Source organism: Balaenoptera borealis (assembly GCF_965194805.1).
Source record: "Balaenoptera borealis genome assembly, chromosome: 10".
NCBI classification, from domain to species: domain Eukaryota; kingdom Metazoa; phylum Chordata; class Mammalia; order Artiodactyla; family Balaenopteridae; genus Balaenoptera; species Balaenoptera borealis.
In genome coordinates, this window is record NC_138874.1 from 109,997,118 (window position 1) to 110,024,886 (window position 27,769).

Genomic DNA, 27,769 nt, shown 5'->3' on the forward strand with positions numbered 1-27,769 from the left:
CCTTTCCCTCGCCCTACACACCGCCGGCGCTCCGTACATGCTCACCGGGTGGTCGGGAGCTGGGTCGTCGGTGCTGCTGGATGTCTCCCTGGGCATCCCTAAACCAGAGAATTGTCTGACCTCTGCATCTCGGCGTGTTTTCTCATCTCCCCGCCCTGCATCCCTCCTGCGGCCTCGCACAGCCCTGCTCGGGTCAGTCTCAGGGCTCCCACGCCAACCCTGACCGTGACCCCGAACCTGACGGTGACCCCTGATCCCGACCCTGACGTGCGCGTAAGGAGCAACTGGATGAAGGCGGCAGATGCACCGGGCTTGGTGAGAGACCCCCACGTGCACCCTCGCCGCGGGGACCGGGGCCCGCGCTGGCACGCACCGAAGCGCTTCCGGGTCCACCAGTGCGGCTCCTTGATGGCGGAGAACTTCACTTCCGGGTGCAGCCGCAGGCGGTCGTAGAGGTCGGTGGTGCCGCACTTGGGCTGCCCGATGATGTAGAAGCGCGGCAGGCAGCGGAGGCGGAAGTGCTTGCCGTGCGCGTGCGACAGGTGGCCCCAGAAGGCCTTGCGCAGGGCGTCGAAGGTGGCGCGGAAGCGCTTGGAGTAGAGCACGTAGGAGTTGGTCAGGTAGGGGTCGGTGGTGTTCCTCCCCGTGAACTCCTCGTACCAACAGGGGCTCTTACTGTTGGGGAGGAATTTGTGCGGGATGACTGAAAACATCTGCAATCAAAAAGACAAAAAGGGGGAGAGACGCACCGAGGGGAAAACATTAGCACAAGCACATTCTGTCCACAGTATGATCCTGTCCTGAGACTTATTACAGCGTTCACATTGGAAGTATTATTGGATGATGACTAAATACCAAAACAAAGCAAAACTTGGTAAACAGCCAATGACATGCTTTTCCTTAACCCCAAATAAAAATAATATTTGGAGAGAATGAAAATAAAAGTTCAATCAAAATCCATTCTACCATGATTTATCTTGCACACACACACACACACACACACACACACACGCACACACACACACAGCAATCTAACTAAATTAAAGAGTTGGAACTTTTGACTATGTAGTTGGATATTTAAATGGCCGTTAGAGGCAAACACTGTGATTAGGACAGACTAGAAACAAGATGACGGTGATCTACAAAAGCAACTTTAACTGCCAGGGCCACATTTCAAGCAAAAAGTCCCGGAAAGGAATTTTTAGGAGGGGCGTCCTTCAACATTGCTTGCTGCGCCATTCAGTACAGAATTCCCTTCTCTGGGCTAACAGCGTGGACACAGACCTCCCAGTGAACTCTCATCCATGAGGCTGTCAAATTATCATTGCTACACTTGAGAAATTTTTGGTCATTTTCTTCCCAAAGGTGGTGACAGGAAAGGAAGCAGCAATTTTTTAAGAATCCGTCCACAGAGATAAGCACCAGGCTACTCACGTGCAATTCCTGCTTCTTGAGATCTTCCACGTCTGGGAGCTGTCTGGTTGTGAACTCAATCCTGGCTGCGATGCTGTTGACAATTAATTTAATGCTTGGATAGTCCTTCACGTGCGAAATATTATTTACAGAGGGCTGGTGACGATGCTCTTTTGTGTCACTCGGATTTTCACCGTCCACCAAGCTGGGATTACTGGGGAGGGCTCCGTAACGGAAAGGCGATGAGACCAGAAGCTCTTGGTGGACCCCAGAAAGGATGTAAGAAGCCATCACCAACGTCATTATTATCAATCCAAAAATGAGGCTGCATCGCTTCCCCTTCTTGAAGCGCAAAAACCCACTCCAGCTCTCATTCCCTTCAGCCCTCACTTCGAGAACGGCAAGCAAGTTCATCTGCTTACCGTCCACGCGAAACACAATTTTGTTTTCTCCTTTGCACATGGGGCACTCCTGGCGACTGTGATGGGGGCCTCCTCGGCAGCTGACCTGCTGTGTGTGTGCTTCGTCGGGCAACAGCTGGATGCAGCAATTAATGCAGTGCCTCATCGTAATGCCCTTGGACTGCTGGCCCGCCGAGCCATGGGCGAGCCCCCAAGGAGTCCGGATGCCTGCAAGTCGTGCTGGAAAACTTCAAGGACGTCTCGTGATCACATAAGATGGTGGAAAGGCACGAGCAACAGAAACAAATATAAAAATGGTCAGGCGCTAAAACACCAGAGAATGAGGAAGCGCGTTCTTTGGTTCGACTCCGAAAGACAACACGAATGATCTCCAATTGTCATGGTCTGTAAGAGCCCCTGCAATCCTGGAAAAAGCCACAAGGTCGGGAGCAATTCTTCCTGTCCTTCAGGTTTTTCCCATGGCACCAAATGAAGTGGAGGAGTTCTCACTGGAGAACATGGCAACACCCAAGGGATGAGAAGAGCTCATGGCCTCAGTGACGGATGGATTGGCGCACCATCCACACAGAGTCCATGAAGATTTCTTCTTTTACAGCCTGTGTTCCTTTGAAATGTTTCCTCTTCAAAATCTTTAAGATGTCAGATTACCTAAACAATAAAGAAAAGAGGTTTTATTACATTATGTGATGATAGCAATAACCCTGGGACCATCTTCCAAGGAGAGACGTTCACGCTTCTTTTCCACTTCTCAATTTTAGCCAAGCCAGCTGGGTCACAAGCAAGTTACAGAAAATCATATAGGATAAAAGGAGAGGTTTCGGGTCTTTGGTGCTTGTCTTTGGAGTTCAGTCTCTGCCTCCAAATGTGGCCCCAACACCAGCGCCACCAGCAACATATTAAACACCTCCTACTTTGCACAGCCCACATATTCTGTAATGCCTTTGCCTTGACACATCTAAGTGACTGGATCCCCCTATCCCAGGACTTGCAGTCATTCTCAGATTCATGCACAGTCAGTGACTATGAATTTGAGGGATGAATTGAAATATCAGTGCTGTTAAGTCAACAAAAAATCCAAGAAGGAGGATGTTTAGGGTGGGAGCAGGCAGAGAAAATGGTTTTCACTCTCCCAGTAGCACCAATAGTCTCTTAACCTAGAGCTAACGTTTATTACTAGTTTAGGATGCAAAAGTTAATGAAAATTTAGAAACACTGAAATGATTCTCTCCTTCAGTAGAATGTAGCATATTAAAAAAATTTTTTGACTTTAAGTAATTAAGCAATTAAATCCAACGTGCAGTATTCCCCTGAGCAACAGAACACTTTAGACCCTAAAACAATTTTTCACTTTCATCATCCTGGGGAAAACATGATTCTTCAAAATCCATTAATAGACTCCTGCGGTTATAAAATGTATTGTTGCCCAAATGACACTTCTTTGTGGATGTTGTAAAAAGAGCAAAAAAGGAGACCTACTTAGTTTCCAGCAGTGGTAGAACAATGCTAACTAGCTAGCTATGTGACTTTGAGCCAGCCATGTAACCTCTCTGAGCTCTGGTTTCCTCACCCGTCAAATTTAGATAAAAAGTACCTCCCTTTCAAGTGTGTAACAAGTACTATATCAGCTAATGCATGTGAAGACTTTGCATAATGCCTACACATACTTAGCACCCCATAAAATGTAGATAACATGAATAATAATAGCATCATCAATGACTATTACTCTTATGTTTTTAATTGTCAATGAATGCCAAGAACATCTGAAGTGGAATCAAGGATGGGTGATCCCATCCCATTGTTTTTCCTTAGCACCTGAGAATTACCCAAGGGTGGCAGACTCACCTCCAATTCTGCATACACACAGCCCTCCAACAATCCTAGAGGAGGTGATATTAACTAACCCTGTGTTAAGCCCCCTCTCATATTGGCTGAAAGGCTGAACAATCAGAACTCACCAGCAGAAATATTCCCTTCCCTTGGACCGAAAGGCCCATGTTTTGTCAAAACACAATGACCAAGAAATAGCCAAGCAGTTTCCTAAAATGTCTTCCACAAAATGTCCTGCGTGTTGTCGATAGGTCTTCAGTGCTTAAATTACCTGGAGAAAAGATGAGATGGACCAACCTACACAGACTTCTTTAGAGTAGGACTTTTCACAGGAGAAGAATATAACACACAACGTTTCCAAAACATAATTGGCCAAAGAACTCTCACTACTGTCTCAAGGAAACAGTTTGAGGAATGCCAGTGAGTAAAGGCTGAGATGCGGGTCAGAGCAGTTCTGAGAAGCGCAGAGAAGCAGGGGCTGTGGGAGGGTTCGGCCCCGGAACCAGGCCAGCACCTTGGGCTCCGCCACCTGCTCATCCCAGAGAGCAGTGGGAGGGACGTGTCGGGAACCTCAAGGCTCAAACCTCTGCCCCCAACTTGTTCAACCACCCCTGACCCATCACTGGGTACAAACAATTCTCCCCAACAGAAGAAACAACAGGGCAAGCTCCCCTGCTTGGAAACCCCCTCACTAGGCCAGGAAAACATTTTCCACATGCCAAAAACAAGGCCAAGTGGGGTTAAAATGAGGCCCCAACCAGCATCGCAGCGGGGAGCCGGTCACACCCTTCTGTCTCTCTGGCTACAGGAGGCCTAATTCAATTTTTTTCCAAACATGGTCTTTGAAGCCCCAAGACAAGAATGTACAAAATCTGGACCCAACAGGATGGGCAAAACATTCCTCGACAAGAACAAAGGTTTCCTTTGACAAGCAAAATAAACAAATAGACCTGAGTACGCTGGGACGCTGACAGTCTCAACCGAGAGGCCTGGGACGTGGTGTCAACCGAGAGGCCTGGGACGTGGTGAGCCAGAGGATTTGTCCCCTGGGCAGGCTGCACCCTCCAGCCAGACCTCCCACTCCACGTCTCACTTTTTAAATGTAAAACGGGGAGCAGAGAACTGGGGAGACAATTCCAGATGCCTTAAGGGCCTCAAAGAAACACTCTCCTATAATTCATTCATTCGTCCCTTCTGTGATTCACCAGATCCCTTCTGAAGGCAGATTGTGCACTGGGCACTGCCCAAGATGCAAGTCCAGGTGTGGAGGCCTGAAACCAGGATGTGATGGGAGGTGTGATGTCATAAAAAATACATATTTGGTCTTTGTCCCCAGTTCCTGGCGCAGAGCTTCTAAAACCCTTGGAACCCTTGGATAGGGGTGACAGGGACAACACCTTTTGTTATTCGTAACAAGCCCCTTTCAGCCACTATTGCTGGGGCCCCCAGACAGCTTCAGGATGGGGCTGGTAGCCAGAAAGACCAAACCTTGATTAGAAGCTTGGAACTTTCAGCCCTGCCTCTCCAACCTCCAGGAAAGGGAGAAGGGCTGGAGATGGAGTTAATCACCAATGGCCAAAGATTTAATCACTCGTGCCTACACAGTGGAACCTCCATAAAACCCCCTAAATGACAGGATTCCGAGAGCTTTCTAGTTGGTGAGCCCATGGCAGTGCTGGGCGGGTGGTGCAGCCGGAGAGGGCATGGAAGGTCCAGACTGCCCCGTGCATCTCCTCCATCTGGCTGTTCTTGTATCACCTCCTTTGTAATAGTCAGTAAGGCACTTTCCTGAGTTCTGTGCATCATTTTGGCAAATTGTGGAACCTGAGGAGGGGGCTGTGGGAACCTCTGAATTTGCAGCCAAAGGACAGAAGTATAGGTAGCCTGGGGACTCAAGACTTGTGACTGGGGCCTGAAGTGGGGGCAGTCTCAGAGGACTGAGCCCTTGACCCGTGAAGTCTGTGCTAATTCCAGGGAGTTACTGTAAGAATTCAACTGAATTGTAGGACACCCAGCTGGTGTCTGAAGAGTTGGAGATTTTATCGGTGTGGGAAAAAACCCCGGGAGTGCTCTCTTAGAGGAAAAAAATGTAAAACTATCTTACACTTACAAATTCCATCAAAACATATGGCCAGCGTATAGTATGTCAAATACTTGATTAAAAACAACAGCCAGGGCTTCCCTGGTGGCGCAGTGGTTGAGAATCCGCCTGCCAATGCAGGGGACGCGGGTTCGAGCCCTGGTCTGGGAGGATCCCACATGCCGCGGAGCAACTAAGCCCGTGCACCACAGCTACTGAGCCTACGCTCTAGAGCCCGCGAGCCACAACTACTGAAGCCCGCGCGCCTAGAGACCGTGCTCCACAACAAGAGAAGCCACTGCAATGAGAAGCCCGCACTCCGCAGCAAGGACCCGACACAGCCAAGAATAAAAAATAAATAAATAAATTTATTAAATAAATAAATAAAAATAAAAACAACAGCCACATAACCAGGTGAATACATTGCTGTGAGCCTTTGTAAGTGCAGGACCTGGAGCTTGGAGGCTTCCAGGCCACCCTTGTCAGCCTCGACGGCAATGGTGCAGGAGTGACCATGACAGGGAGGGCTTTTCTCCACCTGGAGCTCGCATTCCACCAGGAGTTAGGGGCTGCAGGGCAACAGACAATAAAAAGTCACAAATGAGTAACATCATCTCAGATGCTAATAAAGGGTAGGAAGAAAATATAAAGGGAGAAAACAAGGAAACCCTTGAACAGGAGCTCTCAATGCCACACCAGGGCCAGATAATTCTTTGTTGTCAGGGGTTGTTCTGTACACTTAGGATGTTTAACAGCATCCCTGGCTTCCACCCCCTGGGAGAGCTGATGCCTTAGAGGAAGTGGAGATAGAGTAGAGAGGATGGCCAGGGAAGACCTAATTCAGGAGGGGACCTCTGAATGATGAGAAGGAAGCCAGCTACGTGGAGATCAGGGAAGTAAAGACCCCATGAAGAAGAGAAGCTGGAGATCAAAGCCCATGGGGACCACCAGGAGAGCAGACCGCTGGGCTATGGGGCAGGTGTGGGCGAGGGAAACGGATGGGAGAAAAGGCAGGGACCAGACTCTGGAAGGCCTGGAAGGCGGGGTCAGGGCTAGGATTTGTCCAAACACAAAGAGTATCTGTATTTGTCCAAATACATAGATGCACACTATGTATGGTTTCAAAAAGATCTTTAAAATAAATATAACTATGAGCTAACATCACTCGGTGAAGAAAAATCAAATTCATGTGACTGGACTGAAAGGAAAATGGGTTGCTCCTTTTTTCCTGGATTGGCCTTTTCCATATGCCACAAATTATCCCACGAACAGTCATTCCGAAACCTAACACTCAGGTTATTCTTTCTTAAGAAATAAGCCGTGGATATCACTGCACTTCGCCTGTCTGGAATGTCCACATTTTGGTGCCAGTGAACTCAGATGAGACAGGACCCTTGGCGCTCCCATTCAGGTATTAAACCAGAGTTGGCAGGTATACATTTCAGTGAGATTGCTCCCCAGCCTGGGCTCAGTACGGTGCCCTGTGGATGCAGGCTGTAATTGTGGGAACCTAGTACCACTGTAAGAGATCACATAACTGGTCCCAAAATAGAAAGCATTCAATTACCCAGCCCTGGCTAGGATGGCCCCTGTTAACCTATGCACCCCGAACATCATTAGCAAGCCGTTTATAACAAAACTGTAATCGAGAGATCCAGATATACCACTTCAGATTAAGTAATTGAATGCCCTCTCAGTGTAAGATCGATAAAGGGCATCCAATTTCACCCTAGGAAAAACTTATTAAATTATTGTAGCTCTAAGCTGATATGGCAGAAGAAAGATGTACAAAACTTCCAAAGAAATCTGGCTGAATTTAAATAAATAGCTTCATTTAGGTAGAACATTTACATCTGCCCTCTGGGAGTAGAGAGGAAAAAAATAGCTAATTACATTATTTTACTTTAATGTTTTAAAGAAAAAAAAAATTGATGGGTCTCAATTAACCTTTACTAAAACACAAAGCCTTCTTCTGATTAGTATGTCTAACCACTGACATTTCTCTTTGGGCTATGCATATGGAAATAAGTTTTTTTCAAGGAATATTAATCAACAAGTGGCAAAAGGAACATCTTTCACATTTAGCTCAAAGATATTCTAAGTTTGTCACTGGGACTGAGACGAAAGCTAACAAGACGGGAGGGTTCTGGACAAACAACAGATGATCAGCTTCAGTCTCATACCTGGATTTTATGCCTTTGACCACATCACAGTCAGCGAACAGAATAAAGCTACATTCCTCAATTAACACTCATTGGCCGATAGCACAGTGGGAAGAATACAGTCAGCAGTCACGTGGGCCAGGATGCTCAAGTTGTGTCCACCCAGTGACTGCAGACAAGTCCCTTAAGTGATCTAGACCTCTGTATTCTCAAAAGTCCTTGACGATAGTAACAGATCACATACAGCGCTGGAGCCTGGGTGCTCAAGCAGGGTTACCCGGCTTTGACGTTGAGCAAGTCACTAAACCTCTCTCCTCCCGTTTCCTTGGATGGAAACTGGGAATAATCTTAAGGTCTGTATCATAGCACTGCTGTGAGCATTACACGAAACAATTCATGTCAAGTGCGTAGAAGTGTCTGGCTCACAGTAAGTGCTAAATAAATGTTAGTTATTATTATGTATACGTAGTCCTGGCCCACAATAAGTATTGGATAAGTAGCAGTTTATTACTATTTATGGCAGATTGCATTTTGGTTCTAGTTTCTTATCCCTCCCTATATTCACCACCTTCACCACATAAATGACTTTGCAGTTCCTCCAATCAAAGGAGCGGAATACTTTTCTCCAGCCTTTGGCTTGGCTTTGGAAACTGCTTTGGCCAGAAGAACAAGGCAGCAGTGATAGCAGGCCAGTCCCAAGCCCAGGCCGTAAGACGGGTCGAGTGTGTCCACCTACCCTCTGCACCTTTACCATCGCTGTGGGAAGAACATGGCGGCTTGGCCAGGAGGAGGATGAGAGACATGTGGACCAGAGCCGCCTGGCTGAGCCCAGCCTGGAACAGCCAATACCCTACTGACCCCCAGCCAATCTCTACAGACATATGAGAAATAATAAACGGTTTCTGTTTTAAGTCACCGAGCCTTGTTTTGTTATGTGATAAAAGTTAACCGAAGTCAGATCCCAGGGAGAGGACTGGGGTTGGCGGCGTGAACACAGCCTGAAGGGGGCTAGTGCACCACAGCTAGACGGGAGGGAGTCCAGGAAAAGGTCTGGACCTGCCTAAGAGTCAAGAGACCATTGTTTCGGGGTGCACGAGGAGAAGGGATTCAGAGCACCGCCTAAATGAGCTCCAGAGATGGGCGTGAGCTGCGGCTATCAGCGCGGACCCCAGAGACGGGCAGGAGACGCTAAGGCTGCTGCTGCCGCCACCAAAACGCCTGTGTGTGAGCACATGTCACTCTCCACACCTCCCCTCCCGGGAGCCTGTGCAGCCCGCCACCGCCAGGGTCCCGTGATCCAGGGACAACTTCCCCAGGAGAACACACGGCGCGCCTCAGGCTGGTGCAATGTCACGCCGGCCTCTGCCACCGCAGGCTCACCCTGCATCCGTACCCCTCCCTCCCACGGCCTGAATGTGCCAGAGCCCCCGAATCAGCTGCTCCTTTAACCCCATCCTGCCTGAGCGGGGAAAAGATGCCCTCAGGTGACCTACATGCAGAGGCGGGGCCAAATCCAAAGCTGAACCCCAGGAGCTGTGTGAACAAAGAAGAGAAAGGGAAATCTCTCCCAGCAGCCTCAGGAGCAACGATTAAATCTCCACAATCAACTTGATGTACCCTGCATCTGTGGAATACCTGAATAGACAAAGAATCATCCCAAAATTGAGGTGGTGGACATTGGGAGCAACTGTAGACTTGGGGTTTACTTCCTGCATCTAATTTGTTTCTGGTTTTATGTTTATCTTAGTTTAGTATTTAGAGTTTATTATCATTGGTAGATTTGTTTATTGATTTTGTTGCTCTCTTCCTTTTTTATATATATATATATATATTTTTTTCTTTTTCTCTTTTTGTGAGTGTGTATGTGTATGCTTCTTTGTGTGATTTTGTCTGTATAGCTTTGCTATAACCATTTGTCCTAGGGTTCTGTCTGTCCTTTTTTTTTTTTTTTTTTAAACATAGTTTTTAGCACTTGTTATCATTGGTGGATTTGTTTTTTGGTTTGGTTGCTGTCTTCTTTCTTTTTCTTTTTTTATTACTTTTTAATTTTTTTATTTTTAATAATTTTTTAAATTTTTTATTTTAATAACTTTATTTTCTCTTCCTTCCTTCCTTCCCTTCTTTCTTTTTCTTCTCCCTTTTCTTCTGAGCCATGTGGCTGACAGGGTCTTGGTGCTCCAGCCGGGTGTCAGGCCTCTGCCTCTGACATGGGAGAGCCAAGTTCAGGACATTGGTCGACCAGAGACCTCCTGGCTCCACATAATATCAAATGGCGAAACCTCTCCCAGAGATCTCCATCTCAACGATAAGACCCAGCTCCACTCAATGACCAGCAAGCTACACTGCTGGACACCCCATGCCAAACAACTAGCAAGACAGGAACACAACCCCACCCATTAGCAGAGAGGCTGCCTAAAATCATAATGAGGTCACAGACACCCCAAAACACACCACTGGACGTAGTCCTGCCCACCAAAAAGACAAGATCCAACCTCATCCACAGAACACAGGCACCAGTCCCCTCCACCAGGAAGCCTACATAACCCACTGAACCAACCTTACTCACTGGGGGCAGACACCAAAAACAATGGGAACTATGAACCTGCAGACTGCGAAAAGGAGACCCCAAACATAGTACGTTAAGCTAAATGAGAAGACAGAGAAACACACAGCAGATGAAGGAGCAAGGTAAAAATCCACCAGACCAAACAAATGAAGAGGAAATAGGCAGTCTACCTGAAAAAGAATTCAGAGTAATGATAGTAAAGATGATCCAAAATCTTGGAAATACAATGGAGAAAATACAAGAAACGTTTAACACGGACCTAGAAGAACTAAAGAGCAAACAAACAATGATGAACAACACGATAAATGAAATTAAAAATTCTCTAGGAGGAATCAATAGCAGAATAACTGACGCAGAAGAACGGATAAGTGACCTGGAAGATAAAACAGTGGAAATAACAACCTCAGAGCAGAATAAAGAAAAAAGAATGAAAAGAATTGAGGACTGTCTCAGAGACCACTGGGACAACGTTAAACACACCAACATTCGAATTATACGGGTCCCAGAAGAAGAAGAGAAAAAAAAAAAAGGGATTGAGAAAATATTTGAAGAGCTTATAGTTGAAAACTTCCCTAATCCCTAATATGGGAAAGGAAATAGTCAATAAAGTCCAGGAAGTGCAGAGTCCCATACAGGATAAATCCAAGGAGAAACAAGCCAAGACACATATTAATCAAACGATTAAAAATTAAATACCAAGAAAAAATATTAAAAGCAGCAAGGGAAAAAAACAGCAAATAACATACAAGGGAATCCCCATAAGGTTAACAGCTGATCTTTCAACAGAAACTCTGCAAGCCAGAAGGGAGTGGTAGGACATATTTAAAGTGATGAAAGGGAAAAACCTATAACCAAGATTACTCTACCCAGCAAGGATCTCATGCAGATTCGATGGAGAAATTAAAACCTTTACAGACAAGCAAAAGCTAAGAGAATTCAGCACCACCAAACCAGCTTTACAACAAATGCTAAAGGAACTTCTCTAGGCAGGAAACACAAGAGAAGGAAAAGACCTACAATAACAAACACAAACCAATTCAGAAAATGGTAATAGGAAATACATATCGATAACTACCTTAAATGTTAATGGATTAAATGCTCCAACCAAAAGACATACACTGGCTGAATGGATACAAAAACAAGATCCATATGTACGCTGTCTACAAGAGACCCACTTCAGACCTAGGGACACATACAGACTGAAAGCGAGGGGATGGAAAAAGATATTCCATGCAAATGGAAATCAAAAGAAAGCTGGAGTAGCAATTCTCATATAAGACAAAATAGACTTTAAAATAAAGACTATTACAAGAGACAAAGGACACTACACAATGATCAAGGGATCGATCCAAGAAGAAGATATAACAATTGTAACTATTTATGCACCCAACATAGGAGCACCTCAATACATAAGGCAAATACTAACAGCCATAAAAGGGGAAATCGACAGTAACACAATCATAGTAGGGGATTTTAACACCCCGCTTTCACCAATGGACAGATCATCCAAAATGAAAATAAATAAGGAAACACAAACTTTAAATGATACATTAAACAAGATGGATTTAATTGATATTTATAGGACATTCCATCCAAAAACAACAGAATACATTTTCTTCTCAAGTACTCATGGAACATTCTCCAGGATAGACCATATCTTGGGTCACAAATCAAGCCTTGGTAAATTTAAGAAAATTGAAATCATATCAAGTATCTTTTCCAACCACAATGCTATGAGACTAGATATCAATTACAGGAAAAAATGTAGAAAATACAAACACATGGAGGCTAAACAATATGCTACTAAATAACTGAGCGATCACTGAAGAAATCAAAGAGGAAATCAAAAAATACCTAAAAACAAATGACAATGAAAAAGCAAAGACCCAAAACCTATGGGATGCAGCAAAAGCAGTTCTAAGAGGGAAGTTTATAGCAATACAATCCTACCTCAAGAAACAAGAAAGATCCCAAATAAACAACCTAACCTTACACCTAAAGCAATTAGAGAAAGAAGAACAAAAAAACCCCAAAGTTAGCAGAAGGAAAGAAATCATAAAGATCAGATCAGAAATAAATGAAAAAGAAATGAAGGAAACAGTAGCAAAGATCAATAAAACTAAAAGCTGGTTCTTTGAGAACATAAACGAAATTGATAAACCATTAGCCAGACTCATCAAGAAAAAAAGGGAGAAGACTCAAATCAACAGAATTAGAAATGAAACAGGAGAAGTAACAGCTGACACTGAAAAAATACATAGGATCATGAGAGATTACTACAAGCAACTATATGCCAATAAAATAGAAAAGCACAACCTTCCAAGAATGGACCAGGAAGAAATAGAAAATATAAACAGACCAATCACAAGCACTGAAATTAAAACTGTGATTTAAAATCTTCCAACAAACAAAAGCCCAGGACCAGATGGCTTCACAGGTGAATTCTATCAAACATTTAGTGAAGAGCTAACACCTATCCTTCTCAAACTCTTCCCAAATATAGCAGAGGGAGGAATACTCCCAAACTCATTCTACGAGGCCATCATCACCCTGATACCAAAACCAGACAAAGATGTCACAAAGAAAGAAAACTACAGGCCAGTATCACTGATGAACATAGATGCAAAAGTCCTCAACAAAATACTAGCAAACAGAATCCAACAGCACAGTAAAAGGATCATACACCATGATCGAGTGGGGTTTATCCCAGGAATGCAAGGATTCTTCAATATATGCAAATCAATCAATGTGATACACCGTATTAACAAATTGAAGGAGAAAACCCATATAGTCATCTCAATAGATGCAGAAAAAGCTTTCAACAAAATTCAACACCCATTTATGATTAAAAAAACTCTCCAGAAAGCAGACACAGAGGGAACTTACCTCAACATAATAAAGGCCATATATGACAAACCCACAGCCAACATCGTTCTCAATGGTGAAAAACTGAAACCATTTCCTCTAAGATCAGGAACAAGACAAGGTTGTCCACTCTCACCACTATTATTCAACATAGTTTTGGAAGTTTCAGCCACAGCAATCAGAGAAGAAAAAGAAATAAAAGGAATCCAAATTGGAAAAGAAGAAGTAAAGCTGTCACTGTTTTCAGATGACATGATACTATACATAGAGAATCCTAAAGATGCCACCAGAAAACTACTAGAGGTAATCAATGTATTTGGTAAAGTAGCATACAAAATTAATGCACAGAAATCTCTTGCATTCCTATACACAACAACGAAAAATCTGAAAGAGAAATTAAGGAAACACTCCCATTTACCATTGCAACAAAAAGAATAAAATACCTAGGAATAAACCTACCTAAGGAGACAAAAGACCTGTACACAGAAAACTATAAGACACTGATGAAAGAAATTAAAGTTGATACAAACAGATGGAGAGATATACCATGATCTTGGAATTGAAGAATCAACATTGTGAGAATGACTCTACTACCCAAAGCAATCTACAGATTCAGTGCGATCCCTATCAAACTACCAATGGCATTTTTCACAGAACTAGAACAAAAAATTTCACAGTTTGTATGGAAAAACAAAAGACCCCAAATAGCCAAAGCAATCTTGAGGAAAAAAAAAACAGAGCTGGAGGAATTAGGCTCCCAGACTTCAGACTATACTACAAAGCTACAGTAATCAAGACAGCATGGTACTGGCACAAAAACAGAAATATGGGTCAATGGAACAGGATAGAAAGCCCAGAGATAAGCCCACGCACATATGGTCACCTCATCTTTGATAAAGGAGGTGAGAATATACAACGGAGAAAAGATAGCCTCTTCAATAAGTGGTGCTGGGAAAACTGGACAGCTACATGTAAAAGAATGAAATTAGAACACTCCCTAACACCATACACAAAAATAAACTCCAAATGGATTAAAGACCTAAATGTAAGGCCAGACACTATAAAACTCTTAGAGGAAAACATAGGCAGAACACTCTATGACATAAATCACAGCATGATCCTTTTTGACCCACCTCCTAGAGAAATGGAAATAAAAATGAAAATAACAAATGGGACCTAATGAAACTTAAAAGCTTTTGCACAGCAAAGGAAAACATAAACAAGACAAAAAGACAACCCTCAGAATGGGAGAAAATATTTGCAAATGAAGCAACTGACAAAGGATTAATCTCTAAAATATACAAGCAGCTCATGCAGCTCAATATCAAAAAAACAAACAACCCAATCCAAAAATGGGCAGAAGACCTAAATAGACATTTCTCCAAAGAAGATATACAGATTGCCAACAAACACATGAAAGGATGCTCAACATCACTAATCATTAGAGAAATGCAAATCAAAACTACAATGAGGTATCACCTCATACCAGTCAGAATGGCCATCATCAAAAAACCTACAAACAATAAATGCTGGAGAGGGTATGGAGAAAAGGGAACCCTCTTGCACTGTTGGTGGGAATGTAAATTGATACAGCCACTATGGAGAACAGTATGGAGGTTCCTTAAAAAACTAAAAATAGAACTACCATACGACCCAGCAATCCCACTACTGGGTATATACCCTGAGAAAACCATAATTCAAAAAGAGTCATGTACCACAGTGTTCATTGCAGCTCTATTTACAATAGCCAGGACATGGAAGCAACCTAAGTGTCCATCAACAGATGAATGGGTAAAGAAGATGTGGCACATATATACAAAGGAAATATCTCAGCCATAAAAAGAAATGAAATTGAGTTATTTGTAGTGAGGTGGATGGACCCAGAGTCTGTCATACGGCATGAGGTAAGTCAGAAAGAGAAAAACAAATACCATATGCTAACGCATATATATATGGAATCTAAAAAAAAAAAAGGTTCTAACGGACCTAGGGGCAGGACAGAAATAAAGACACAGATGTAGAGAATGGACTTGAGGACATGGGGAGGAGGAAGGATAAGCTGGGACAAAGTGAGAGAGTGGCATGGACATATATACACTACCAAATGTAAAACAGATAGCTAGTGGGAAGCAGCCTCATAGCACAGGGAGATCAGCTCGGTGCTTTGTGACCACCTAGAGGGGAGGGATAGGGAGGGTGGGAGGGAGACGCAAGAGGGAGGAGATATGGGGACATATGTATACGTATAGCTGATTCACTTTGCTATAAAGCAGAAAGTAACACACCATTGTAAAGCAATTATACTCCAATAAAGATGTTTAAAAAAAAAACCTCATTTAAAAAAAAGAACAAAGTGTAGGGAAATTTGGTTAATATTTAAGATGTTACTGGATAATGTAGGACTCATAGTGGGTGGTTATTTTCTGTTCCTATTAAGGGAAGAACAAGTGTAAATAAGCTTTATTATCAACCAAAATGATTAAATTTAAAAGAATCTCTTAACTCAAAAAAAAAAAAGTTAACTGATACACTCTTCTACAGGTTACAAACAATAGATGTTACTAAATTAAGCTGGTATAATTATAAGTTTAAGAGTTCCAAAAGTGTCTTTATCTGAGTAAAGTGAGCAATTCAGGTCAAAGCAATTCATCCAAAGACCCAGTGAATCAACTGAATCAATGCTGTGGCCTTGAAGAATGCTTTGGCTAACACCAGAAGCAGATATGCCAAAATAAAGCTGGAAACGCAGATGGCAGCTGTTCCCAAATCAAGACAAAACTACCCAAATGTCACACATCAGGTTATTTTCTGGCAAAATGTGTACTTACAAGAACCACAGCTGTTATGTTTTAGTTATCAGATGACTGACCACATTTTCCCCAGTCCCTGATGAAGAACCTTCCTCCCTGCCTATTTTTAGACTCACTATAATTTCCTCCTTGCTCCTCTCCTTGAGCAAGCCCTTCCTGCATCCTGTACTCATGGTTTCCTTGCCAGATTTCGTCTTTCCTGATGACTAAGACACCTTCTCCGTGCTTTGTCTAAAAGAGGGATTCTCAAACTGTGGCCTGCGGGATCTTCCTGGCTTACTCAAAATGTGTGTCATACAAAACACAGGCAGTTTTTTAAAGTTATTTTTAAAGCATACTTGACTCGACATTAAGTTCATCATCAACATTTTATTTGTTAGTAATGACCACTTCACATGCTTTACAGTCTAGAAAACACATTCTAAACTATTATTTCATTACATAAAATATATCTTTAAGAAACAGGCATTTTCTCTGAGACCAAATCTCCACAAATATGCAGCCAGCTCCTCCTCTGCATCTGGCCTAGGGAACCAAATGATTTGCAACTTGGTAGAAAGTTGGGATGTAGCAAAAATGTTCTCTGAGCAGTCAAAACAAAGCCTTACAGGAGTCAGACTGCCAAAGGACGCAGGCAGACTTGCATTTCAATCCGACTCAAGTCTGTGCCAGCTTTATGATCTCAGGTAACTAACTTCACCATTCCGTGACTTTACTTCCTCATCTGTAAAATGGGAATAAAACTATCTCCTCCCAGCATGGATGTGAAGAGGAAATGAGATAATATACAGAAAATGCTTAACCTGGCATCTAGCACACACCAAGCCACAATAAATGATATGTATTCTTTGTATTATTATAGGAGAGGCCCTCAGACCTTCATTCCAGGCTACCTGCTTTCACTGTATATATAGTTCTAGCATAGATGTCTGATTTTCCTGTCTGCAACTAATCTGAAGTAATGAGTGAGAAGAGGCAGGTGGCAGCTACAGGCAGGCACACAGATGCAGGAATAACAGCCCAGTTTTATAGTAGAAACAAGATGTTAAAAAGCAGAGCTGACTGGGATCATTCAGGTGCCTCAATAACCAGGGTGGGGAGCCCTGGAGAGCCTGGGACAGCTGTGGGTGTACCCTGGGAAAAGCTTACCCCCCTCACAGTGATCATCTGTCTCCAACAAGGCAGCGAGCCACGGGGTGTGGCCCCTGAGCTGAGACTCCCAAGCGTGGTCCCCATCCAGACCTGACATTCACCTGGCCGGTAACCCTGGACAAGTCACTGCATCTCTGAGCCTGTACCTTGTATGTAAAATACGGAGTCAGGACTACCTCTTTCAGCCCTAACACTCCTGAGTGGATGATTTGCAATTAACTCCTCCCTAATAAAAACCCAGTATCATCATCTGTTATGTCTTCGGGCTGCTAAGAAGCCAACAATTTTGCAGCAAGCCCTGAAAAGCTGGTGCAGTACTTGCCTTATGCTAGGCAAAAAAGCTGGACAATTAACCCCCCAAACACACAGTGTTCTCTCCTTATTAGTAGCCCACACCGGTGAGCACACGTTTATCAAGCACCCACGGTGTGCAGGGCACTGTTTGTTGAGGCTACAAATATGAAAAATGCACAGCCCAGGTCCTCTGTAACATCCCATCTAACTCCAGAACAAAGGCTCCAGAAAAAAGCCCACACTCAGAATCAGAGATCCCCTTTCAAGGGCAGCCCCAAAGCCCACCAGCCCCTGAGCACCTGCAGAGCTGGGAAACCAGCGCTGGTTCAAAATGTACCCTCACAATGGGGCTGCCTCATTGACCCACGGGATATCCGACAGCTGAAGGTGGGAGGGCAAATGGGATCTTTTTAATATCCTCTGGGATGGCTCACTCTCCCATAGGGTAACCTGCTCCGGCACTCTTGTGCAACCACCAGATGTAGGGATGACACCCAGCCAGTGCCCCAGTCTCTCTAAAATGCACAGAACCACCAGCGGCAGGGTGAACAAGAGGCTGCCGCTACGTTCACTTTGCACGGTCACCCAGCAATTTCAATGGGCACGAGATTCTAAAGGTCTTTGTGACACAACTGACGGTTTTCTTTTTCTGAAAGCAAATGGGAGGAGGAACTATTTCTAACCACTCATTTTATTATTTCCAGTAGTAACTGTAATGTAAATTGGTGCTGGATTTAGGTACTTGATTTTCCACTCAAGCCTGTACACCTACGGTGGTGGTTTTCCATTAGAGTAGAACCTACTTGAGACAAGCTTACCAGGTTGCTGTGAAACCCGCCCACCTACATGGCTCTCGGCAAGAAAGCAAGGACAGACCTATAACGTAAAGCATGTCAAGGAAGCAATGTGCAGTCTGTTTGAAGACATTTGAGATTAGAAATGAAATATCACTCTCTGTGCAGATGAGGATGTATACTTCGAAACATGGGCCCAGTTTAGGGTTTTAAGTGACTCCAGGGATGATGAAAAGAGTAGGTGACAAATGTTGATCCAGCCCCTGCCACGCACAGAGCACCACACGAGGTCCTTTCTTGATGGCAACCCTCTGAGGTCAGCACTGCGACTCCCAAGTTAAATGCAGGAAACTGAGGCACCACAGGGTTAAACACATCCCCGGAACCCCATGGCCAGCCAGTGGCAGAACCAAAATCCAACCACAGGTCTGTTTGGCTGCAAAGCCTATGATCTTTCCCCATACCACACCATTATGTAAGATGGCAGCTCTGGGAGAAACCTGCTCAGAACTCGAGGCTCAAAGAGCAGCAAGGTCAGCTTTCACCCAGCCCACCGGCCACCCCGTCTCCCAGGCAAGGAGGTGTGGCTGGAGTTGGGACTGTCCGATGGGACTGTCGGCTCTACAAGGACAGGGTCAGTGGTGCTCAACCTGAAATCAAATCAGTGCAGGTACTAGATTTCCTTGTACATCAACCATGCCTGGCTCGGGGGCGGGTGCTCCCTGAATAGTTCTTAAATTAATGAGTGAAGGAGCAAACTCTCGGCAGAAATCCAGGACAGGGCTCTTGCCACTTAGTGACAACAATAAAAGTGACAGGAGCTACATTTATTGAAGGCCTTCTGGTGTCCAGACACCAGGCTGGGATTTATATGGATAATCCTGTCTGTACTTCATGATAATCTAAAGGAAAGCACAATGAGTACTCCCATTTTACAGATGAATTTAATGCTATACACCTCCTCCCCGCCCATGACTCAGAGTATAGGACAGAGAGCGGGCCTGGGGATCAGAAGGCCTGGGTGGACCACCTGCCACACCTACTAACCAGCCACGTGACCATAAGCAAACCCCAGCACCACTTAGACCCTCATCCTCTTTTTCTCAAAGTACGACACATCATCACAGAGCCCAGTGATCTCAGGAGCCCAGGTATCTGATAAATTCTCTTATTATTCTTTTTGCAGGCTTTCAAGGATTCAAACGTCTGCAACAAAAAACCTTAACTACTGGGGGGGGAAAGTCACACATTTTCAGACTAGTGTGTCCTTTTGGCTCTTGTGCAACTAGACCACAAAGATGAGAGGTAGATTCTAGCTGCCTTCCAACAATTCTTCCTTAACAAATAGGAAAATGAATGAAAGGAGAAGTGGATCCAAGTATAATGCAGAGACTAAGTATTAGGGCCAAAAGGAGCAAGGGGCTCTGTCCCGCCTCACTTGGGTGCCCAGAACCCTCTCACCTGCTTTGATGTGACTTCAGGAAGAGTGAAAAGGCTGCCAAACCTCAGAAGGTGACCAATCCAAATGTCCTTCAGGACAGGCGGAGGAGAGAGGTCTTGCCCAGACACAGAGCTCATTGTTCAAAACCAACTGCGAATAATGATTTTGCAGCTGTACGGCGGACCGACAACGAATACATTAGAGGCGGCACAATTGAATGCGGAGCAGCTGCATACTCCCCACCAGATGGCCTTGCTGATCGGAATAGTTTTAAACATTGTTTTATTTCCAAAGATAAGCAAAATAAGAATCTGGTTAACCCTTGAACAAGAAGAACCGCCTGAAAACACTTCTTTGGAATTTATGTCTTTTGGATGGAAAAAGTGAGCCATCTGACTGAATTGCAGTGTCCCCTGGGGGGTTTTCGAACAAGGTGAGGGTAAAATGGGATTTCTCCAGAACATCCACTGTCTACCCACAGACAGGTCTAGCTCTTACGAGGTGTGGCAAGAGGCAAGGACAGCAACTCCAGCACCGACACCAGCTTGGGTGTGTAGACCCCAGGGTTGTGGGGAGGTGTGTGCCAGCCCCCCAGGGCTGTGCAGAGGTACTCCAGGAGCTGCAGGAAGCTACAAGACAGTTTGAAGCTTCCACATTTAAAATATTTAAGCATTTGAAACATTGTTTTTAAATTAAGTTATACTCAGATACATAACTAAGTGATACAAAATCTCCACAATGTTGCAGTTTGCCTCCGTGTCTGCAAGCTGCTTGCGGGCAGCCTAGGGCACTCCAGTGAGAACTTACTATCTTCTGCCTTCAGGGTCTCCTGGAGGTGAGTTTGAGCAGCACTGATATAGGGCCGGGGTGGGGGCGGGGGGCGGAGAACTAACAAGAACGGAACACTTGTTCCACGGCAGGCACTATGCTGCCTCTCATCTATCCCGACTTTGAGGCGATGCTAAAAGTAGATACAATTGCTCCATTTTGCAGGTAAGAAAACCGAGGCTCTGGGCAGCGAAGTGGCTTGTCCTAAATCACACAGCAAGTTAAGTGGCAGATCTGGATTTAAACATAAGCTGAGGGACTTCCCTGGTGGCACAGTGGTTGAGAATCTGCCTGCCAGTGCAGGGGACACGAGTTCGAGCCCTGGTCTGGGAAGATCCCACATGCCGCAGAGCAACTAAGCCTGTGCGCCACAACTACTGAGCCTGCGCGCCTAGAGCCCGTGCTCCGCAACAAGAGAAGCTACCACAATGAGAAGCCCACGCACTGCAAGGAAGAGTAGCCCCCGCTGCCTCAACTAGAGAAAGCCGACACGCAGCAACAAAGACCCAACACAGCCATAAATAAATAAATAAATAAATAAATTTAGAAAAAAAACACAAGCTGAAGCCCAAACTGCCCCTCGCCACAGGAAGGGTGGGACCCACATGCACATTACAGTTTCCAATCACCTTGCTTCCAATTTTACTTACATAGTGTATTACTTTTATAACCACGAAGATGAGAAAGATGAAACAATGATAATAAATGCTGACAAACAGGAGTGGCAAATAGAAAATGGGCTGGTCAGTGCTTTGTGACCACCTAGAGGGGTGGGATAGGGAGAGTGGGAGGGAGACGCAGGAGGAAGGGGATATGGGGATATATGTATATGTATAGCTGATTCACTTTGTTTTACCGCAGAAACTAACACAACAATGTAAAGCAATTATACTCCAATAACAATGTTAAAAAAAAAAAAAAAAAGAAAGCTAAAGAAAAGCAAATGGGCTGGGCCAAGCTCCCCAGGACACGAGTTCCCATCTCCGAACCTCAGTTTCCTCGTCTGTTGAAAATGCGTGCACTCTTGCCTCTCTCTGCAGATCAGGTGGCACAAGGGATGGCAATGAGGCTGCAGGGCTATACGAGGCAAGGTGTCATGGCACGGAAGGGGTCTATGCAAACTGTCAAATGGGAAGTTACATCCAAGCCCCACTTTATCCCCTCACTTCTCCAGTTATCTCTGCATTAATATCCCCCCCCCTACCGGATATACTATAATGCTCAACTGTTGTAAAAAGAAATCCAGTTCCCATTGAGCTAAGAACGACATGCCTGGGAGTGAGTCCAGGAGGGACATCTCCCTTGCCCTCTCTGCCACAGCCATGGAGATCCCGGAGCCGACCACAGAATTCCCCAGAGTGGGCATCCATGTTTATAAACATGCACATAGCACCAAGGGACAATGCGCAAAAAGGACAGTGGGAGCCTAGACGACAATTTCTCATGACTGACTGTTTGCTGGGGCCAAATGAGCCTCTAACTCTTTTGACGCAGGATCCTGCTTCACACGGCTACACAGGGTGGGAATGGGCACGTTGCCCCCATGGAAAGAGAAGCGTGGTGGTGGGGACCAAAGATGAAAGTCCATACCCCAGAAGTATGTGAACACACACACACACACACACACACACCCGCCCATCTGGTTGCTGTGTGCCCTTGTGCAGACCGCGTTACACTTCTGTGCCTCAGTTTGCTCATCTGTCAAATGGAGACGATGGTGCTACCTATCGCCAGGGAGCTGCGAGGATCAAACGGGATGCTCCGTGCAAAATGCCTCTACGGTGCTGCCAACACCGACCCCCAACCCTAAACTCCATAAACAGCAACCAAACCACCACCACCTCCCCCATTTCTCTTCTTTCTGTCCCTCCCATCTCTGCAGACAGGATCTCAGCCCCGCAGTACGGACTCTCACCCGGGGTACAAAGACCCAGCCAAGTCTGGATGCAAAATAGGAAGATGGAAAGTTGCAAAGGCTGTGTGTCAGCAATGTCTGATCGAGACTGACTGAAACAGGCCCTGTCCTGCAGTGACACGCGACAAACACGCTGGTCCCACCAGGACACCCAGAGCCAAGAACTAGATTTTGGATGCAAGGAAAGACCCAGAGAAAAAAATAATTTAAAAAAATGGTAGTTTTAGCCAATATTTTATAACTATAAATGGAACATAACCTTTTTTAAAAAGTAAATGGCAACCAAAATATACGCAGTCGTACCAGTTAAAATAATTGCAAAATAAAACTCCTTAGTATTCAATAAATAAATCATTTAAAATGGTAGTTTCAAACTCTCCTTCTAATAACTTCCTTGACACTTTTAGAAAAGAGACCCAGTTTCTAATAACCTCACTCAAATCTGAAATCCAGATTCCCAACCTCTGTAAAATAAATAGATCAAGTAAATATTTATTTACAGACATATCACCCAAGACGCTAAACACAGATCAGTCTATCGAAGAGGAGTTCTTTTCTCTTCTCCATTAAGTAGGGGCGCTCAGAGTGTTTGGTCGGGTATGATTTCTTTCAAAAAATATCTCTCCGAGTTTTGATACTTGAAGCTGGAGAGGTGGACATTCAATAAGCATTGTAACAAAGGCATGCTCTCCAAGAATAACCACGTTTCCCTGGAGTCCGCTAAGATACTGCTTCAGCGGAGCCCTCCACAGCTGCCCTGCTGATGGAGAGGACCAGCCTCCTTCTGCAACGAGGCAAAGCAGAGTGGCGACAGGAGAGCAAGCAATACACCGTATAAAAGCAGACGGCTGGGCTGCACGAGCTGCCCTGCGAACTCAGTGCTACTCAGTAACCTCTTGGAATTAACCACGGAAGAGCAGAATCTTTTCCATAAAGATCTGGAAAGCGTTCAGGCCTCATTCCGAAGGTTGGGATTTGTTTGCAGAAGAGCCGACTTCTTCCTGGGCTAAAAAAAGTCTCAAATTTTTAAAAACGGCCAAAAAAAAAATCCCCGTAGCTGACTTTCTGTCAAGAACTGCTCTGGTCGGTTCAGATAAATATTTGGCCAAAGCACATAGATGTTAAGACCTAGAGTCAGCTCAGAGTCAATAAGAACTTCTCCCGACACAATCCGAGTGCCTACGTGATGACATGCCCATCCTTCCCAGGCCCAGCAGAGGCCATGGAGCCGCCAAACGAGCACTGGACGTTGAGTCCATGGGGACACATGGCGAGCAGAGCAGGAACACGCCTGACTCGATGGCTCTTACACCACAAGGTCCTGAAACAACTGCCCGACTAGGTGACCTTGGGCCGGCCACCTAACCTGCAGGCCACCTAAATTCCGAGCCCTGGTCAGCTGCCTCGCTGTGAATGGGGACATTCACCACCCAAGGAAAGAAGCCAGACTGTGCCCCGCATGGGTGCTGCCCCTGTTCCTCTGGCTATTCGTTATCCCACCGCCTCTGTTTCTGTCTGTCTCCATCTGCATCTCCCAGCCTCCCTGGATGGCCACCATCACCACCAACACTGGTCTGCTTGACCCGTGAACTCCCGCTCCCCCCTCTGATGTCAGCCAAGCTCCCCCCACACCAGCCCCCAGACCAAGTCAGCCCCTGCCCTCAACCGCCAAACCGCTTCTACTTCTCATCTTCATGTGTGCTTACAGGGCTGACATCTGCCTTGACCACCAGACTATAAGCTCCATGAAGGCAAGAGTGTCTCTTCTGTTGACTTTTATAAATATTTCCTAAAAAAGGAAATTAGAAAGGCAGGCAGGAAGCAGGCAACACTTACACAAATATAGCACAGTCATAAACAGAGAATTCCCAATGATGGGAAGGGGGGCGCAGGGTTCATGTTTAAAATAGGACTTTAAATTCTGCAGGTTTTTGAAGTCTGCCTCTCTAGGATTAGTCCCTATGGCATTGAAAACCCATTTCCTGGTATCTCTCGGGCCTGCAGCTGGCACTGGTTTCCATGGTGGGACTGTCTGGTGGGCTGGCCCCGGGCTCTGACACCCACAGAGCTGCCTCCACCCGCCCCCGGTTCTGCTAGAGCAGAAACAAGGGCCTCCAAGGGCCCGGGACTGGATCTCACTCCCCCCAACCACAAGTGTACCTTCCTGCCTTTCTAAATTAGCTTTCATCCTCAAGAAAACATCAAAATGATATGTCTTAGCAAATTACATGATTCTTATCTGCGGCCGGATGTTTTGTGTTTTTTCCTTTCTGTTTTTTCCATTTTGTTTTGTTTTTACTCATTTTCAGTTCTTACAACCCCTTCGGGCAAATTTCTGAACGCGCTCTGTCTACCCAGTTTCTCAGCACATGCCACAAAACCCCAGGACTGAGTTCAGGACAAAAGAAAAAAAAAAAAAATTCCCTCCTCCTTTTGGATCATTTTCATTCCTTTCCTGTAAAGGAAATCTGGAAATGTTTCAAAAACATCAAGTATTCAGAATCAACTAAAAATCCAAATTACCTTTCTCCCTTCTTTCCTTCTTTCTTTTTTTTTTTTTTTTTTGTCTCCTCAGCTACTTTCCCCCCATCTATATTTAAAAGAGATAAAAATACCAATTACTATGTAATTAAATGAGTTCCTCCATTTAATTAACTTGAAGGATTTACTGGTTTTTATGGGTGGGAGAAACCAGATTTTTAGGTTAAAATAACTATTCATGGCATCACAGAGTGCCAGGGCTGGAAAAGTTTAAGTGTCAACCAGCTCTGTTCCAGCAGGTTAGGGTGGGCAGGGGGAAACTGATGCTTCTGGAGCCACTTGAGTGAACCCTCAATAGGTCTGTCACTGCTTCTGTCTGTTTCCAGCCCTCACCCACTCCTCCTCCTATGAAATTGGCTGCAAGAAAAAGTTTACGTTCTCACAAAGCAATTTGGGCTGATTTTTTTTTTTCTGAATGTTCTTACCCTGGGATTATTTTCACTTTCTGATGACAAAACAGTTTATGACATTGCTGGACCGTCTTTGGTTAACTCAGTTCTTCTGAGGTTTTCACACCCTTTTTTGCAGTTGTGAAACCTTGAGCAGAAATGAATGATTATGAACAGATTCCAAAGATGCTTTTCCCGATGAATGGCCAGCAGCATTCCCTTTACAATGGAAAGGAGATGGAGGCATTTCAACTTGGGGAGGAGGGGGCACCCCTACCCGGACTGCCGATCACCTCCCTCCCAGAGGGGGGCGGTCCACACAGCGGCAGCTCCTTCTCAGGGCTGCCTCTCCCGGGTCCCCTTCTGGTCCCCTCCCAGCTTTTTGGGACCAGGCAGGGCCTTTTGGTGACAGCAGGATTGTGTGAGCATGTACCAGGGGTTCGACCTCCTCTTGCCCCATTCACCCCAACTCCTACTGAGATCTGACCCAAAAGGTGCCTTGTAGCCGGAGCAGAGGAGCGGTCTGCACATCCCAGAGCAACTGGCTGGGCTTCTCAAAGCATCAGTGGGTATGCAGACCCCAATCCCCAGTGATGCGACAATAGCACCCCACACATCACATTCGGCACTTATTCCGGGGATACGATCATGTGCCAGGACTCTTGCAAGCAGCATACTTGAAGTCTCTTTAAAATTCTCTTTGGGGATCTCAAAGAAGAAATTAGGAAAAAAATGTCAAAGGTAGCGTGAAACTCTTAGATATTTATCTTCTTTGGATATTTTCTGGCCGGTAATTTACATTCACATCATTCAGTGAAACCACTGGCATCTTCACACTTGTCCTGACCCATCTGTTCAGTCATCAGTGCTGGGCCTTGAGGAGGGACGAAGGAAAGGGCAGACTTCCATCCTGCCCTCCTAAGACCTGCAATCCAGTTAGGCATAGAAGCCACCAGAACAGAACCTCAGAACCAAAGCCAGGCACCTGAGAGATCATCTTTTTAAAAGTCTTCATTCCCCAGGTAAGGAAAGGGCAGTGAACCTGCCCCAAATCAAGCTGACTTTCAACAAACAGGGCATTTGGAGGAGGTTATGTGTTGGGCAATTAAACTTATAACTGGAAGCCTAATCCATCAACTAGTTTGGGCAAACAAAGTTAGAAATATAAGGTAATATCGTTTCCCCAAGTAGAGCTGGGTTTTCAAATTTCATTAAAGGTTGTGTCCAAACATGTAAAATGAAAATGACGTATTGAGGCAATTATCCAGTTACTTAACGTCAAAACTCCCAGAACCTTTGCCTCAATTAGTGAAATAACTGAGGCAAAAGAATGAGCATATGGCTAATTCCAGGAATAGCCGCCTCCATTCCTCACCTTCTCTGGGGGTCAGAGGCAGAGCCGAGGGGGTGGTGGAGACTCGTCGCCACTCGTGAGCAGTTCCTGGGGAGCAGGGTGGTGGCTACGATCACGGGGGGCATCCAGCTGGCCAGGGTCCTCATCCTGGCTCCACGGCCCGACCCCAAGCCCACTCCAGTTCCCCATCTGATGAAACAGGATGATGATGGTAACGTCTAGTCTCACAGAATTGTGGGAAGGACTGCGATGATCCCTGGAAAGCGCTGAGCAAGAAGCCTGGTACCACGTAGGCGCTCACTATTATTCCTATTACCACCTGCTTTTAGGGTTTGTGTTTAGTGAACATGTCGGCATGTCTTTGGTCTGGTTTGTGTCCCGCAGTTCCATGTTTCATGCTGGCCTCTTCTAGAATGCCAGCTCGCCGAAAGGTATCAGAAACGAGTTACTGTGCTGTCTGTTGCAACAACTGATTCTTCATATTCTAATCCAGAAAAAGAAGATCAAAGCACATACATTGATTTTAATGTCTTCTAAGCCTGTTGAAAAAGAATTGCTACGCTCTTATTAAAAATTCTGCTTTCATATCACCTGCCTTGATAGCCCTACTCTTAAATACAAAAAAAAAAAAAAAAATCAGAAAGAGGAAACAGTTATTCTTTTAAAAAGACCTTATCTTGTGAATAACTGCAAAGCATTCGCAAGAAATATAAATTCCATTTAATAAGAAACATAATTTCAATTCCATTTTAATAAGAAACATAAATTCAAACAATAAAAACAGGATCATTTTTATTTTAAATGTTAGGTCTGATGGTATTTGGGGCCCCAAGCCCACAACGATGGCAGAGCAAGGAGATAATGCAAGCTAGGAAGAAAGTGCCTGAACAGGTCTGAACACGTCCCTCTCTGGGCT

At 44.9% G+C, this 27,769-nt stretch overlaps 1 protein-coding gene across 7 annotated transcripts in view; it reads right to left on the reverse strand.

Annotated features, from left to right (window-relative positions):
* Positions 1–27,769, reverse strand: part of CHST15 (carbohydrate sulfotransferase 15) — a 99,340-nt gene that overhangs the window by 46,668 nt on the left and 24,903 nt on the right. For all 7 annotated transcript variants that reach the window (XR_014248886.1, XR_014248887.1, XM_082406961.1 and 4 more), the window contains exons 2-3: positions 1,435–2,483; positions 374–713 (exon numbers count right to left, since the gene is read on the reverse strand). Coding sequence is in view for 5 of the 7 variants with exons in the window: in XM_082406961.1 (XP_082263087.1) it covers positions 374–713; positions 1,435–1,980 (886 nt within the window). In the remaining 2 variants the exon portion in view is untranslated. The remainder of the gene's footprint in view (positions 1–373; positions 714–1,434; positions 2,484–27,769) is intronic.